This window comes from Lissotriton vulgaris, chromosome 1_2 (genome assembly GCF_964263255.1).
Source record: "Lissotriton vulgaris chromosome 1_2, aLisVul1.2, whole genome shotgun sequence".
NCBI lineage: Eukaryota > Metazoa > Chordata > Amphibia > Caudata > Salamandridae > Lissotriton > Lissotriton vulgaris.
This window is the reverse complement of record NC_141686.1, coordinates 166841384-166856881: the sequence shown is the minus strand read 5'-3', so window position 1 is coordinate 166856881 and position 15498 is coordinate 166841384. Positions and strand designations below refer to the sequence as shown.

General features: G+C 44.2%; 1 protein-coding gene across 2 annotated transcripts in view; it reads right to left on the bottom strand.

Moving 5' to 3' along the window:
- Positions 1-15498, bottom strand: part of BRAF (B-Raf proto-oncogene, serine/threonine kinase) — a 759203-nt gene that overhangs the window by 32407 nt on the left and 711298 nt on the right. The window contains exon 18 of one of the 2 annotated variants that reach the window (XM_086953040.1): positions 4309-4462. In XM_086953040.1, the coding sequence (XP_086809166.1) occupies positions 4309-4462 (154 nt within the window). Of the gene's footprint in view, positions 1-4151; positions 4463-15498 lie in introns of those variants that run through there. The other variant, XM_086953041.1, reaches the window with a different exon arrangement.

The following is a 15498-nucleotide window of genomic DNA, read 5'->3' as shown; positions in this document are numbered from 1 at the left end:
AAAGGTTTTAGAGAAATATCACATTCGTGGAAAACAACATAGAGCAGTCATATTTTTCTTCGGGAAGGATCTGTAGAGTAGCCTAATTCTGCTTTCAGGACACGTGGTAAATGGACAACTTTTTTTAAAAAGAAGTTGTGCCAAAAGATAAATGCCAAAATATCTGTTTTCCTTCTAGAAGGTTCTTATTTTGTTTTTCCTTGCTTGCTGGAATGGTGCATAATTGTCACATTGTCCTGTAGTATGAGATTCACTTTGGATGTTATTGAGGAATGAAAGGATTTTAGAGCACCTCTGGGACAATGTCTTTTGGACTTGGTGGGGATTCACGTGAACTACCAAACATCTGAGCTTCACTATTGTCTGGTTTGAGATGCTATCATGTCTAAGAGTCCCTTCATTATTTTCGTGCTGGTCTTCCAAATGGTCTTGCCATGGCGTCATGTGCTTACAAGGGTGGAGAACAATCAACAATCATGACCCAACAGATCCCAATAGGGAGAACATTCGATTTGCTATTGACTGATCCAGCAACAAAACAAACACATATGTCTTTTGGGTAGAAAAGCGACTTGCATTTGCAAGATAAAGTCTAATTTGCATTGGCTTAATTGTTTCCAGGGACTAATGTTCTATGTGCTGATATACAATAGAGACTAAGCTTGACCTGGAGCCACAAACACTGAGGTTCTGAAACTGTGGTATGAAAATCTTTTGTATGTGGTAATTTTCATTAGCCTTTTTTGTCTGCTGTCTCAGTCAGAGCACATGTAAATCTGTTTCCTCATGAGGTCTGCAGTCACTACATGTATTTGGAGGAAGTTCATGGTGAAGGCTTCGTGCCAAGGGGAAGAACTATGTATACGAAGTGATCACTCTACTACAAATATTGAAGATGCTCTCTGTTCCTTTGTATTGAGAGTATGAAGATATGCAACTTGTAATTCTATTGCACCCAATCAATATCCTTGATAAAGATACCTTTATGTATGACTAGAACTCTAAAATTCTCCTTTGTTGCTCAAATTCTTCTATTCAAGTTAGAGAAGGATTGCTCTTCAGTATAGGAAAATTAGAGAATAGATGTTGGTGCCTATTTGACTCGAGGGACATGCTTTAAAAGTTTGCTTCCGTAGCAGCCTTTGAACATCTCAAATCAGACAGGCGAGATGGAGTTGCCTGAACCTTTGTGCAGCAGCAATTTGTTCCTTTTGTGTTGATTTTAAAATGAAATTGCACATATTTAGTCCTTATTTGACAGTGACAAGCTAAGCAAATACGAAATTGAGGAACTGAATGGACGCAAGAGTAAATATCAGTGATCTAGTTTGGAACTAGCATACTGATCCATCACGTTTTTTCTTTGTTTTAAACTTCCTAAGTGACTTTGCCAAGCTGATAGGCACACACCCTTAGCTAGCTACTGTTAGAAGGTGAGATGCTTCTTCTCATTGATAAGTCCCAACAAGCTTGAAATATGTCTGGCGGTGTTTGTGTTACCATTTCAATGTTTTTTCTGGAGTCTGAAAGTTGGTGCAGTACCAAAAACAATTTACACATATGGCTGGTCCCTGGTAAATGGCATAGATAAGCAAAATAGCAATACAATGAAAATCACCAACAATAATCACCAGTGTCTCATAATGACTGCAGGATTTCTATCCTTTTTTTAGGTTTACCAGAGACCGCAATCTTAAACTGTCTAGAAAACATCAAGTCATCAATTCCTAAGTACAAGAAGTATGGATAGGGTTAGCTTTGGGTCGAATCAGGTCAGGCATTAGCTTACATGAGTTTTGAAAATCTTCATGCCAATTCTTCAACAAAGTACACTAAGAAGAGGTAACTAAAGAGAGTGGACTATGTGACAGACCCTTCTGACCCTTGGATTTCATGTGCCTTTCAAGGTGTACAATGGCTTAGACGGCTTGTCCATCAAAGGCACGGACATTTGTTAATGGTTCCATTGTATTTGTGTTCTCACTAGGTTTTTGTGATGGGGCACTGATGTGCCCCTCTTGCCAGTTAATAGGAGGACCAGGGCTGAGCATCTAACTACACCTGCTCCTGGTGGCATTAATATATCTATTTAATTTGGAATAAACCTTCTCCTAATCTACTGCCGTTGTCTGTGTATTTCTGCTTGTCAATTTGCAATAAAATAATGGCAAAGAGTGTCTTTCACCTCCACACACTCATCCCCATTGTTAAAACACAAAATGTCCCTGGTGGGATAAGTGTGTGGGTTGAAAGATACTTGTTAAAACTGAACTTTGAGTGAATATTGAAACGTACCTCCCTATGCTTCTGCTGTTTCCTTGGTAGTGTGAATTGTCCTGCCAGCTTTTACTGGTATGTTACTTAACTTTTGGTATTCTTAGTTATGCCACAAAGAGACATGTGTCTGGCCAATGAGTAAATTGGGTGGTGGTTATAACAGCAGCATGCTTTGCCTGTTGTCCTCTTTACTTGCATCATGATGATGCTCTGAAATTCTGCCTTGCTTGGTGTATTTGTCTCTGTGTATGTTTGGGAAGGGATTTCCTTTCTGTTTAATTAGAAGGAAGATACGTGGTGTCCTGTTTACTGTTTAATTATGCCAGGGGACGTCATGGTTATGAGGGTTCCCTAAAGGAAAGGAAAGCCGTAGGGAACAGGGCACAGCATTTACTTACACCTGCTCCTAGTTGTATCTTCTATGTATGTGTTACTTCACCAACGTACTTCACAACAGGCATCTAGTAGTTCTTTTGTTAAACTGCATAAGTGACACAAAGTGCAAGCTAGTGTGTCTTTTTTATTTACTTGCTAATGCAACAATGTAATAACGTTTTTGCTTAAGAAGTGCTTGCTGTTTGGGTGCCTTTACCTGGCGCTAACAAGCTATTCAGTAATCACCTTTGTGCATTAATCGGTTTATTCTGCATCCATGATAACATCTGCTTTCATGTACAGCATTTTCTGTAAGAGAGTGGTGCAAACATGTGGTTTCTTAAAGGTGTTAATAGAAATAAAGCTCCAGCTCAAAAGTATCTACAGTCCAATTTATAATATTGTGCTTCTAACATTTTTGCTGCCAAAATTGTTGATTTATTATGGTATTTTCCTTCTAGAACAGCTGGAAGGATGCCGAGGAGGAGAGGGTAGGTCACAGAGTCAACTATTACAAATACCACCGTCCACTCCCCCCAAAAAGCCATTTCTTTTGCCTTTAAAAAGGTTTGTTTTTTGACAGACACATTAAAGAAGGTTGTCACAGCTCGTTTTGGTGCAAATATTTTGCGCTTAGTTTTGATAAGAAAATAAATCACATTAATTTAAGATTTTTGAAAAAGAGTTTCTTTAAAAACTGAGGTGTAATTCTGCAAAAGGTTGGAGATATTCAATGTGTATGACAATCATTTGAGGTTTTGCAATCGAAAACGAGCATTATAAGTGTTATTACAAGCATTTTCTCTGATACATTATTGCAGGTGAGATTTTCATAAAATTTCCTACCTAACTGACATCAGCAATTCAAATTTTGAGGCCAGTACATCTTCAGTTCATCTCACCAACATGTTAACCATTTTAACATGATTCAAGGTCTCATGACACAAGTCTTATCTCCAGTTCCTATTTCTTGAGTTTTAGCGCAAAGCTCGTGTCTGCAGTCTCTCTCAGCACTATGAATATAATACCACATCTTTGTGAACCGTTTCTATCACAATTACAGCCTTAATTCTATGTTTATTCAGCATAGGCCATCTCACACAAACACTGTAAAGCAGCTCCTCTGAGTAAACCTTTTCATCAGCACTGCAACGTTATCTCAAGATTCACTTAAATAGTGCTCCTAGGAACCCAGGTCAGCCCTAATTTTCAGCACTACCTAGCTCAGCCTAGATCTCCATCACCAATGTATCGCATCTCAGCAGGTTTACAATAATTTATCTCTCCACATGGCTGTCTTTCATCTGGTCTTCTTTCCCATAAAGTCGCATGGACTCCCACAAGAAGAAAACAGGGTTAAAGGATACACGGGAAGGCACCCAAGCTTCCACCTGCATCTCTTACTTATAGGGCCACATCAGAAGTAACTAGTATTGGCGCTGCCTGACTGAATGAATGATAGGTTTTCATAGAGCGTGACAGTTTGTCCAACCAGAGCATCCCGGCAGTGAAGACAGCACATTGATTGAAAAAACTGAAATTGCTCACACTTCATATTCCATTAACCTGACTTCACAGAGAGATAAAGGCAGAGTTTTTCGGGTGGTAATCACAACCAACACACACATGTGTAATGTCAGTGTACTGGAAACCCACCATATCCACCTCCTTGGATAGGTGTTTTTGGAGATGCACAAGTGTACAGACTGAAATCTTCTGTTTGGAATCCGGCCCGGTTCAAAGATGGCTCAGATGCACTGCGGTGAATTTTTGGCAATGACCGGGCCAAGAGCTCAATGGAGGCAAGAAGCTGGAAAGACAGAAAAAAATTGTTACCACAAGACCGCACAAATGATTAAAGTACTTTTGGAAAACACGGTGAACATATGGTACAACCTCTCAGCAGAAGACGTGGACATAAATGAGCAATATGTTTAAGGATCTTGAGCAAACATAATGGCTCAGGAGTAAATGTGAAAATGTGAGTAAAGACAATATGGGATATGTGGGCCAAGAACAAAAACACAATAAACAGACTGGAAAGATCTAGCTAAAAAAAGTACTTACCTTTGGTAACAATCTTTCTGTTGGATACTCTACCTGCATATCTCTCACCTCTAGAAGGAAAATGCTACTTACCAGTATACATCTGTTCTTGGCATGTAGAGCTGCAGAATCCTACATTTAGCAATAGATCACCACCTGGTGTTGGGCTCGGATGATTGCAGGTTGTTGTCTTCTTGGAAGAAGTCTTTATAGTCACGAGATAGGTGACTCCTCCCTTGGACAATACTGTGCATGATCATCGACTCCATCCTCAGATTGTTTTTCGCCATGATGGGAAATGATGGAGTTAGTAGAAGTAAAGAGAAAGGATGTCCATGCGTGTGCATCTAAGTAAGATGAGTACTGGAACGGATACAAGTCCCGGGAAGGCGGGAGGGCATGTAGGATTCTGCAGCTCTACATGACAAGAACAGATGCATACTGGTAAGTAGCATTTTCCGTTCGAGGCATATGAGCTGCAGATCCTACATTTAGCAACGGTTGCGCAGCAGTGTCTCCCCTAGCGGTCGTCACTTGTATCCGTTGCAGCATACTGAAATAGTGTTTTAAGAACAGCTTGGCCTACTGCAGCTTGCTGCTTGGCTTGCACATCAACACAATAGTGTTTAGTGAAGGTGTGTATTGTAGACCATGTTGCTGCCTTGCATATGTCCTCTAGTGGTATGTTTCCTATGAAAGCCATACAGGCCCCTAGTTTGCTAGTGGAGTGTGATCTAGGAGGAACTGTTAGTGTACGTTTAGCTTTGTGATAGCATATTTGAATACACTTCACAATCCATCTAGCAATTCCTCCTTTAGAGATGGGATTGCCTTTGTGTGGAGGAGAGAAAGATACAAATAGTTGTTTTGTCTTTCTGAAGGATTTAGTCCTGTCTGTGTAATATAGTAGAGCTCTTCTAACAGCTAACATGTGTAAAGCTCTTTCTGCAACAGAGTCCGGTTTTTGAAAAAACACTGGTAACTCTACTGATTGGTTAAGGTGAAAAGGAGTAATTACTTTTGGTAGGAATTTAGAATTGGGTCTAAGAACCACTTTGTTAGGATGTATTTGAAAAAATGGTTCTTCTATTGTGAATGCTTGTATTTCACTAACTCTTCTGAGAGAGGTGATGGCAACAAGGAAAGCAGTTTTCCATGTTAGGAATTGCAGTTCACACTTATGTAACGGCTCAAAAGGGGGTCCCATGAGTCTCGTAAGGACTACATTTAGGTTCCATACTCAAGCAGGTGGTAACCTAGGTGGGATTATTCTTTTTAATCCTTCCATAAATGCTTTTATTGCAGGTACTCTAAAGAGCGATAGATGTTGTCTATTTTGTAAATACGCTGCAATTGCTGCTAGATGCAGGCGTATGGAAGAATAAGCCAAATTGGACCTTTGTAAATGCCGCTCGCAGCCGTTCCTGGGCTCATCTTTGGACAGCACGGCGATTTGGTGAACTGAGAACCCTTGCCCGGATTTATTGGTGACTCTTAACTTCTGAAAGGGGTCTGTTTTTACTTGTGAACTGAGGGAGCGGGACTGCGAGTCCCAGGCGGCAGTGTGCGAAGGTGATCCAGCGCACCTGGGACTCTTCCCGCTTCCCGGCAGCTCGAGATCGGTCGAGACGGGGACCGGGCACCCCCCTTGCTCCTGTTATTAACCTCGAGGTTTATCACTGCGCCTCGAAAACGAACTATGGCGACCAGAGAAAGCAGGAGCAAGAGCACGCTGGCTGCTGGAGCAACAAAAGGTACTTTGGACAATTATTTTGCCAAAGCAGGGTCTCTCTTGATCGATGAGATAACAATACTAGAAAGGCGCATATCACAAGAACTAGAATGGGTTCGGAGATCTTCCATAGGGCCCATAGCGCACGCAAAGACTCCAGAAAATAGACTGGATTGCATCGTCCCAGAGAACGGGGAAAATGCGACTGGTGGGATGTTAGCTCTATCTAACTTAACTAATTCTACCCTGTACAACATTGATAACGATATGAGTGCTCCGGACGAGCTTAGTCTTTTACCCCTACCCCTACCCCATACCCAAGTACAACAGACCTTCCCCTCTCCCATTGTCACTATGACTAACACGGATGTTATCCCTGATAGCACAGACTGCCTCACGCAGGGGGAAAGGGAAGGTGCCATACCAAAAAGGAAAAGAGGGGCGCAAAACAATGGAGGGCGCAAGGCGAAAATCCCCAAGCATAACGGAGCAGTAGAGGGCAGTAGACAAGGACCAAGTAAAAAGGGGCTCACTCCACTAGATAAAACCACACCTCCAAACACTGTCTCACCGGTACCACAGACACAAAGTTTGGCAATTCTATCCCCGCCTGTAACCACAGATGCTTATGATCTGACCTTACCCAGGATCGAAGCACTCCTTAAGACACTAAGTCCTTTAGACACACGCTTATCAAAGATTGAAGCCAGGCTAGCGACGATAGAAAAAACAACGGTACAGCTTGCTGACACTTTCAAGACAAATAATATTACAGCGAAAGATGGGATTGAGCTTAGGAGCAAGAAAGCCATACCCAAGCCTCCTTTCAAGGATGCTGGGCTAGCTCCAAAAGCACTACACACACAAATTCCCTCAGTACATATTGCTACTACTCTAGCTACCGATCCTACTTCACAAACACTACCTCTGTCAGCACTTACTGTCACTCCTCAGGTGACTGATGGTAATTTAAGATCTAGCCGCCCACAAAAAGAAGTTGCAGCCACACAAGATGTACATGCCACCACAAAAAAACCCAGGCCTGTGGATCTGCCGCAAGAGGCAAGCCCTTACACAGTCATTTTGGCTGGCGTACCAGAGTTGAAGCCCGATTCTAAAGAATCCGTCTTCGCTTTTAAGAACAAGGTCACCAATTGGCTTTCTACGAATAGACCCTTACCTCATGGAATTACTAGCGGGGTCCTCACGGTTAGGAGAGTCCCATGGTTGGGCCACACAGAGAAATCAATTAATGGAGATTGTGCTATAATTAATTTAAGAGATCCTAGGACTGTCTCCCATATCTGTAGTTGGCCGCACTTCGAACAGGGGAAATCCATCCAGTCGCTACCCCTTTCTTTTTTCTATCCACCAGTGTACAATCCATACGAGGAAGAGGGCTGGCATACTATTCCCAGGAGGGGGAGAGGCTGGGTCAATAGAGCTTGGGGTGACTTTCACTACCACAGATCACACCAGCCAGACTTCTTTCCGACATTCAACAGATACAGTTGTCTGGACATGGTGGACTGACATAATCGGGGTAGGAGGTGGGAGATGGGTGACTTCCATGGCACACACAATGAAGGAAACACCAGTCCCCCCATTACAAGCTCAGTTAGTCTTTCGAAGAACAATCACTGTGGTGAGGCTCATAATAACACTACAGTGACTTATTCAAACAACATGGGTCCCCCATCCAACCCCGAGGATCCTAGAATTGAGGTACGGGAACAACCCTTTAGTGTTCTATCACAGGCTAGCAGAACGGACATAGCAGCATCCACTGCTCCTGCTTCGAATTCCAGATCATCTTCACTCAAGATATTGTCCTGGAGCGTGGCTGGTCTGGGGAATAAATTGAACTGTCCTGACTGGAGTTCGTTTATCGAGGGTAAAGCCATATGCCTATTTCAAGAAACCTGGGCCAGAGAAGTTGCGTTTCGAACAGGCTTTGCGGCTTTTTCGATCCTGGCGAAGTGGGGAGGGAAGGGGCGTCCCTCCGGAGGCCTTGCAATCTGGGTGGCTGTCGACCTGGGATGCAAGGCTTCACCCATCCCCTCAGTTTCCAATGACATCCTTGGGGTCTTGCTGGAGTTGCCAAACTCGAGTAGGCTGATTGTGGTAAATGTCTACTCCAGACCAGTAAATATCACACAAGAGTCAGACACCATTTATCAACTCTCGGCTTTCCTCAGTGACATCCCTCAGGGCACACCATTTTTGGTGGGTGGCAACTTCAACTGCCACTTTGAGCCCCTCCCAGGTTTATTGGATGGACTATCTCAGGAGGAGGATGCGGTGTGGCTGGTACCTCCTTCGGTAGCCCCCCCACCCAGAGCCTGGACACCTCTAGCCCTTCAAATTACTGCCCTAACTCTGAAGTGGGGCATGCGGGCTTGCAACGGACATATAGGCTCAGACATTCCACCCAAATGTACTTACCATAGAGAGGGCAGGGAGTCCAGACTGGACTACATCTTGGTTCAATTCTCCATGTGGCCGCATATTATTGACTTCCAGGTAATATCTAGGGAAGACAGCGACCATAACGCCCTAGAACTGGAATATGCGATTCCCGACTTAGAGGACAGAGGGAATGAACTAGATGACATTGCCCCAGGGCTGGCGCTGACAAATAATAGACGGCGAGTGAGGTGGGAGAAGCTAGCCTCCAACCCGGAGACGGTCTGCAAACTTTACTCCCGGCTCCTACCGACCCTTGAAAAGGAGTGCATGATAATGGAGCTCCCTACCCTTCAGGACACACACAAGGAGCTATGGATGGCACACGAGAATCTTATTGAGTCCGTGGCTAAGGTCCTTTTCACCACAGGAAAGAGGCGGCATCACGACCGCCCCAACTGGTATAATCAGGCTTGCCGGAAGGCCAAATTGGATCTTCTGACATCCATCAAGGATGGTGCAGACAGGCCTGTTATCCAGTGCAAGAAGAAGGGATTACAAGTGCCTGATAACCAATGCCAAAAGTGAATGGGAACACGAAAAAAGGGAAAATCTTGCTACAACATTAGCCATCAGGGACTCCCGTAAATTTTGGCGTATTGTTAATACGGGGTCCGAGGAGTTAGCATCGGCAATCGAACCCAACATCTCAGCTAAGACCTGGCAGGACCACTTCCACTCCGTTTACAAGGTCCCCGATGATGCCATTAATGACACTCCTCCGAATATTAATGATACAATGGAGGGGGATCCTTTCACAGAGACGGAAGTCCGTGCAGCCATCGCTGGTCTGGCAACAGGCAAAGCGCCCGGACTCGACGGCCTGCCGGGGGACCTATTCAAGCAGGAGCTCGACGTATGGGCTCCCTACTTGGTCTTGATACTCAGTGCTGTCCTTAGGGGTATGGAGGTTCCCTGTACTTGGCTGGGCACAGAGATTGTTCCCATATTGAAGAAGGGATCACCTCTGCTCCCAGCCAACTACAGGCCTATTAGCCTCATAGATGTATCCCAGAAGCTATTTGGTAGGCTGATATTAGATCGCCTCCAAAACTGGATAGAGGAATTCTCCATTCTTAGTCCCTATCAGGCGGGATTCAGAAGAGGAGTCTTCACCATGGACCAGATATTCCGCCTGAACCTCCTGTATTGGAAGACTGCGGTAATCGAGGGCGGCAGCTTGTACACGGTATTCGTGGACTTGCGCGCCGCCTTCGACTTAGTACCCAGAGATAGACTCTGGACCGTACAGTTGGAGCTGGGCATCCCGGTTGACATCCTGACTATCTTGATGAGATTCCACCAGGGAAATTTCGCACGCGTCAGGTGCGGATGAAATGGGGCACTCTCCGTTGACAGGGGGGTGAGACAGGGTTGTGTGCTCGCACCGACCCTGTTCTGCCTCTTTGTCAACGGGGTAATTGCCCACCTAACCAGGATCGATGACATTGATGCTCCCAAGTTGAACGGCAGCAGGGTGCCCGCTATCATGGTTGCGGACGACACCCTGCTGCTGTCCAAATCCCCAATGGGAATACAAAGAGTCCTGAATGGGTTTTCAGCATTCTGTGTGGAGCGGGGGCTTGAGATCAATGTGTCTAAAACAAAATTTATCATTCTCAACCCCCACCCCCCTCAACACGCCCCAACCCTACTATAGGTTCATCAAGATTAGAGAGGGTTTTCACCTTCGAATACCTGGGCGTAACCATTAATCAGGATATGACGTGGGACACACACCGGGCCAAGGCCTACATTAAATTGGTCCAATTAACGGGTGGTATTTCTAGGATGACAAGTAGGTCGACCTATAAACCTTTTAGTGCAGCCCTTGAAATTTATAAAATGCAGGCCAGAGGGGCAGTTCTATATGGAGGGGAATTGTGGGGTCACTCTCCCGCTCAAAACCTCCAGATCACAGAAAATTTTTTATCAGGCAGTTGGCGGCATTACCCGCAAGCACCCCGCTTCTCCCGTTGAGACGTGACCTAGGTCTAAGACCTATTGCGGAGGAACTGGGATTAAGACCAATCACCTTCTGGCGCCGTATCTGGAGCACGCCGGAACTTATGAGCTACAGGAATGAGCTCCAAGAGATTCTCTGTCTACCTAAATCAAGACAAATCCCATGGTTAAGATACATCAAACAAACATGTGAGAAATTAGGTAGACCAGAATTATGGCTAGATCCAGCTAATACATGCACCAGGATTCCACGCAAACTCCTAGTGAGAGACTTTCATGAGCTGAAGCTAACAGTCACAATGGGGAATATACGGGCGGGGTCCCTGACAGAATTGTTTATTAAGTCCAAAGACTCGTACCTACTCAAACGTGTGTTAGATGGCATTTCTCCCGTCCTTACTAGAAATTTTGTTTTGCAATGGCGATATGGCACACTTCCCATAAGGGCTTTTACCAAACACTCGGCCCAATCTCCATCAAGAGAGCATTGCCCGTCATGCTCACACCATCTGGAAGATGATCTGCACAATATATTTTTCTGTAAGGCTTACCGAAGACCCAGGAAATACTGGCTTGTCCCCTTCTTAAATCATTGGGCTTCACTAGATTCCTCCCAGCTTATAGGATTCTAAAAACGGACCCTTCACCTCCCATTGTGTTTGGGGTAGCAAAATTTTTAACTGCGATGTGGCACATCCGCACCCGTTTTCTCAAACTTGAGCAAGATTTGGTATAAATGAAGTGTTTAGATGATATGTAACTGTAATATATAGCAAATGCTTTTAATAATATCTTTTTTAATGTTTTTAATGATGCTGGGTGGATATCATCTGTATTTTAAATTGAATATGTATTTGTATATCTTTTATGATCTAAAATTGATCGAAATAAAGATTGAAAATGAAATGAAATGTAGAAGGTAGCAAATGATATTTTGGATGGAAACATCCAAAGGATCAATGTGATTGTTGTTACAGTATATTGCAAATCGTTTCCACTTAGCAGCATAGCATGCTCTGGTAGTGGGTCTTCTAGCTTCTTTAATTATATTCATACAGTCTGGTGGTAAGTTTAAGTAACCAAACTCTAGGACTTCAGGAGCCAGATCGCCAAATTCAGTTGGCTTGGTTCTGGGTGCCTTATTTCTCCATGGTTCTGTGTTAACAGGGATGGCGTGAGCCATAATTTCTGATGTGGAACCAGTGAGAGATCTAGTAGCGTGCTGAACCACGGCTGACGTCCCCATGTGGGGGTCACTAGTATTAGTTTGAGAGACTGTTGTCTGAGCTTGCGTACTACTAGTGGAATGAGTGGGAGAGGCGGAAAAGCGTACGCAAATCTGCCTGACCAGTTCATCCATATTGCATTCCACTCGGACCGTGGGTGTGGAAACCTGGCGGCAAAGGTTGGCATTTTGAGTTCTCGTGGCTGGCAAACAGGTCTATTTGTGGATGCCCCCACATTTGAAAGAATGGTTGAAGAACTTGTGGGTGTAACTCCCATTCGTGAATCTGTTGTGACTGGCGACTCAACAGATCTGCTATCTGGTTGTGGTCCCTGGAAGGTGTTCTACTGTCAGATGTATGTTTTGAGAGATGGCCCATCTCCAAATGTTCTGTGCAAGTTGGGACAGTTGCAGAGAGTGTGTCCCCCCCTGTTTTTGTATATAATACATGGCTGTCATATTGTCCGTCCGGACTAGGACAGATTTGTTTTGGATTTGTACTTGAAAAGTTTTGAGAGCTAGGAAAATTGCTAGCAGCTCTAAATGGTTGATGTGGAACTGTTTCTGTTGATTGTTCCACTGACCTTGTGTGGTATAATGCAAGAGATGGGCTCCCCATCCTGTGAGGGATGCATCTGTCGTGAGCACTATCTGTGGAACTGGATCTAGGAACGGCCGTCCCTTTGTCAAGTTTTTGGTGTTCCACCATTGCAGAGAGCGATATGTATGGCTGTCTACCAACACCAGGTCTGTGAGCTGACCTTGAGCCGGTTTCCACTGTTGTGCTAGACATTCTTGTAGTGGGCACATTTGCAGTCTTGTGTGAGGAACTATGAAGATGCAAGACGCCATCATGCCTATTAGTTTCATGAACACTCTGGCTTGTAGAGAGTGCTGGCATTGAAAAAGGAAGACTAAGTTCTGGATACTTTGAATCATGGCTTGACTGGGATACGCTAGAGCTACAGATGTGTTTATAGTAGCTCCTAGATATTGATGAACGTGCAAAGGCTCTAGGTGTGACTTGGTGTAGTTTATCGTAAACCCTAAGTTGTGCAGGGTTTCAATTGTTTGTTTTGTGTGTTGTGCACACTGGTTGAACGATTTTGCTTTTATGAGCCAGTCGTCGAGGTAGGGGAAGACATGTATTTGTTGTCTTCTGAGATGTGCTGCCACTACTGCTAAGCACTCTGTAAACACTCGTAGTGCTGTTGTGACCCCGAATGGAAGGACTTTGAACTGATAGTGTTGTCCTTGTATGACAAACCTTAAATACTTCCAGTGCGCCGGATGTATTGGAATGTGAAAGTAGGCGTCCTTTAGGTCTAGTGTGGACAGAAAATCTCCCTGTTGTAGTAATGAGAGTACCTGTTGTAAAGTGATCATGTGAAAATGATCTGATTGTATGTAGTGGTTGAGGGGCCTGAGATCGAGAATTGGTCTTAATGTCCCGTCCTTTTTTGGAATTAGGAAATACAGGGAGTAAACTCCTGTTCCTTGTTCCTCTAACGGAACTACTTGAATAGCATCTTTTTGTAGAAGTGCTAGAACTTCCTGTTGAAGCAGAGTTATGTGTTCTGCAGACATTGGACGCTGCCTGGGTGGTATGTTTGGGGGGGGGGGTTGCTGTGAGTTCTAGGCAGTAGCCATGTTGGATAATTTGTCTTACCCACCTGTCTGTTGTGATGGAGTTCTAGACAGGTAGGAACTTTGAAAGTCTGCCCCCCACAGGAGTGGAATGCTGTAGGGGAGGCAGAGGGAAGTCACTGTTTAGGAGTGGAAGAGGAGCGGTTGTTGTTACTACCTCTACCTCTTCCCTTGTTGTTATTGCCTCTGTATCCTCCTCTAAAATAACCTTTATTAGAGGAGGTTTGTGTGTGTGTTTTAAAAGATGATGTTGTATCTGCGCCGGTCTGCTTGGAGCCTCCTCTAGAAGAGGAGCGGCGAAAAGAACCTCTAGTTTGGGTGGATTGTAATGCCTCTATAGACTTAGCGGTGTCTGTGTCCTTCTTCATCTTTTCTAATGTATTATCTACTTCCGACCAGAACAATTGGTTCTGATTAAAGGGCTGGTTTAGGATGGTAGTTTGTACTTCTGCCTTAAAACCCGAAATGCGTAACCATGTGTGACGCCTGAGAATAACACTAGTGTTCACTGCTCTGGATGCTGTGTCAGCTACATCTAGTGCGCATTTAATTGAGGCATTGGATATTAATTTGCCTTCCTGTAAAAGTTCTGCTGCCAGATCTTTGTGTTGATCTGGTAGGTGTTCCATTAACTTTTCTAGTTGATCGTAATGAGCCCTGTTGTAGAGTGAGAGTAAAGCCTGTGTATTTGCTATGCGCCATATGTTTGTTGCTTGTGCAGCAATTCGTTTTCCTGACGCATCAATAATCTTGGACTTTTTGCCAGGCGGGGGTGTGTCCCCAGAAGTTTGAGAATTGGCCCTTTTGCGTGCATTTGACACTACCAACGAGTCTAATGGCAGATGACCCTTAATGTATACTGGATCAGCTGGTGCTAGCCTATACTTTTTCTCTATTCTAGGATTTAGCACCCTACACCGTACTGGATCTTTAAAAATCTCTGGAGCATGTTTAAGGACTACCTTGATCATTGGTAATATTTGGGTAGACCTTTGTGACTGTTCGAAAGTGTCTTACAAAAAGTCCTCCTCAATGGCATCAGGGTGCATAGGAACCCCATGGTAAAGTGCAGCTCTGTTTAATAAATGATTAAACCCAATACTATCCTCTGTAGGGGAAGGTTTTGTTGGGTAGTACTGAGGATCATGGATGTCTGGTGCATTATTTGGTGTAAAATTATATGTATCATCATCCTTAGGATATTCTGTGTTGATATCCTCATCTAAAGGGCATGTATGTGGTTCTGGAAAATCATCCCCCCACCTAAATCATACTCCTCGTCAGTGTGGTGTGATGATGCAGGAGATTGAATAGGAGAAGTTATAGGCTCCACATATGGAGTAATAGGAGAGGAACAAGGTGAAGGAGAGGAAGGGTGCATTGGAGAAGTTGCACAGTCCTTTTTGGCAGGAACCACAGATGTAAGTGGTGTGTCTGCTGGTCTCTTTTTTATAAGGAATTGCTTCCACATGTCCAGTTTTTGGATTGATATGGACCTTTGTCTGTCTAGGATCTGGTCTAAACAGTTCTTCCTCTTCTATAATCTTCTTCGGCGTCGATTTTTTCGGAGCCGATAGAGGTTGTCTAGTGTTTTTTGCCTTAGGAGGAGTAACTGAGTCTCTTGCCAATGTTTTCGGTGCCGAAGGTTGTGTAGTCTTATCTGGGGTCTTTGGTACCGATATTAGAGGTTTTGGCGTGGAGACAGGTTTTGCTGGGCCTGTGGCGCCGGAAACTGGCTTCCTCTTTGTTTTTTGAACCGGAAGGT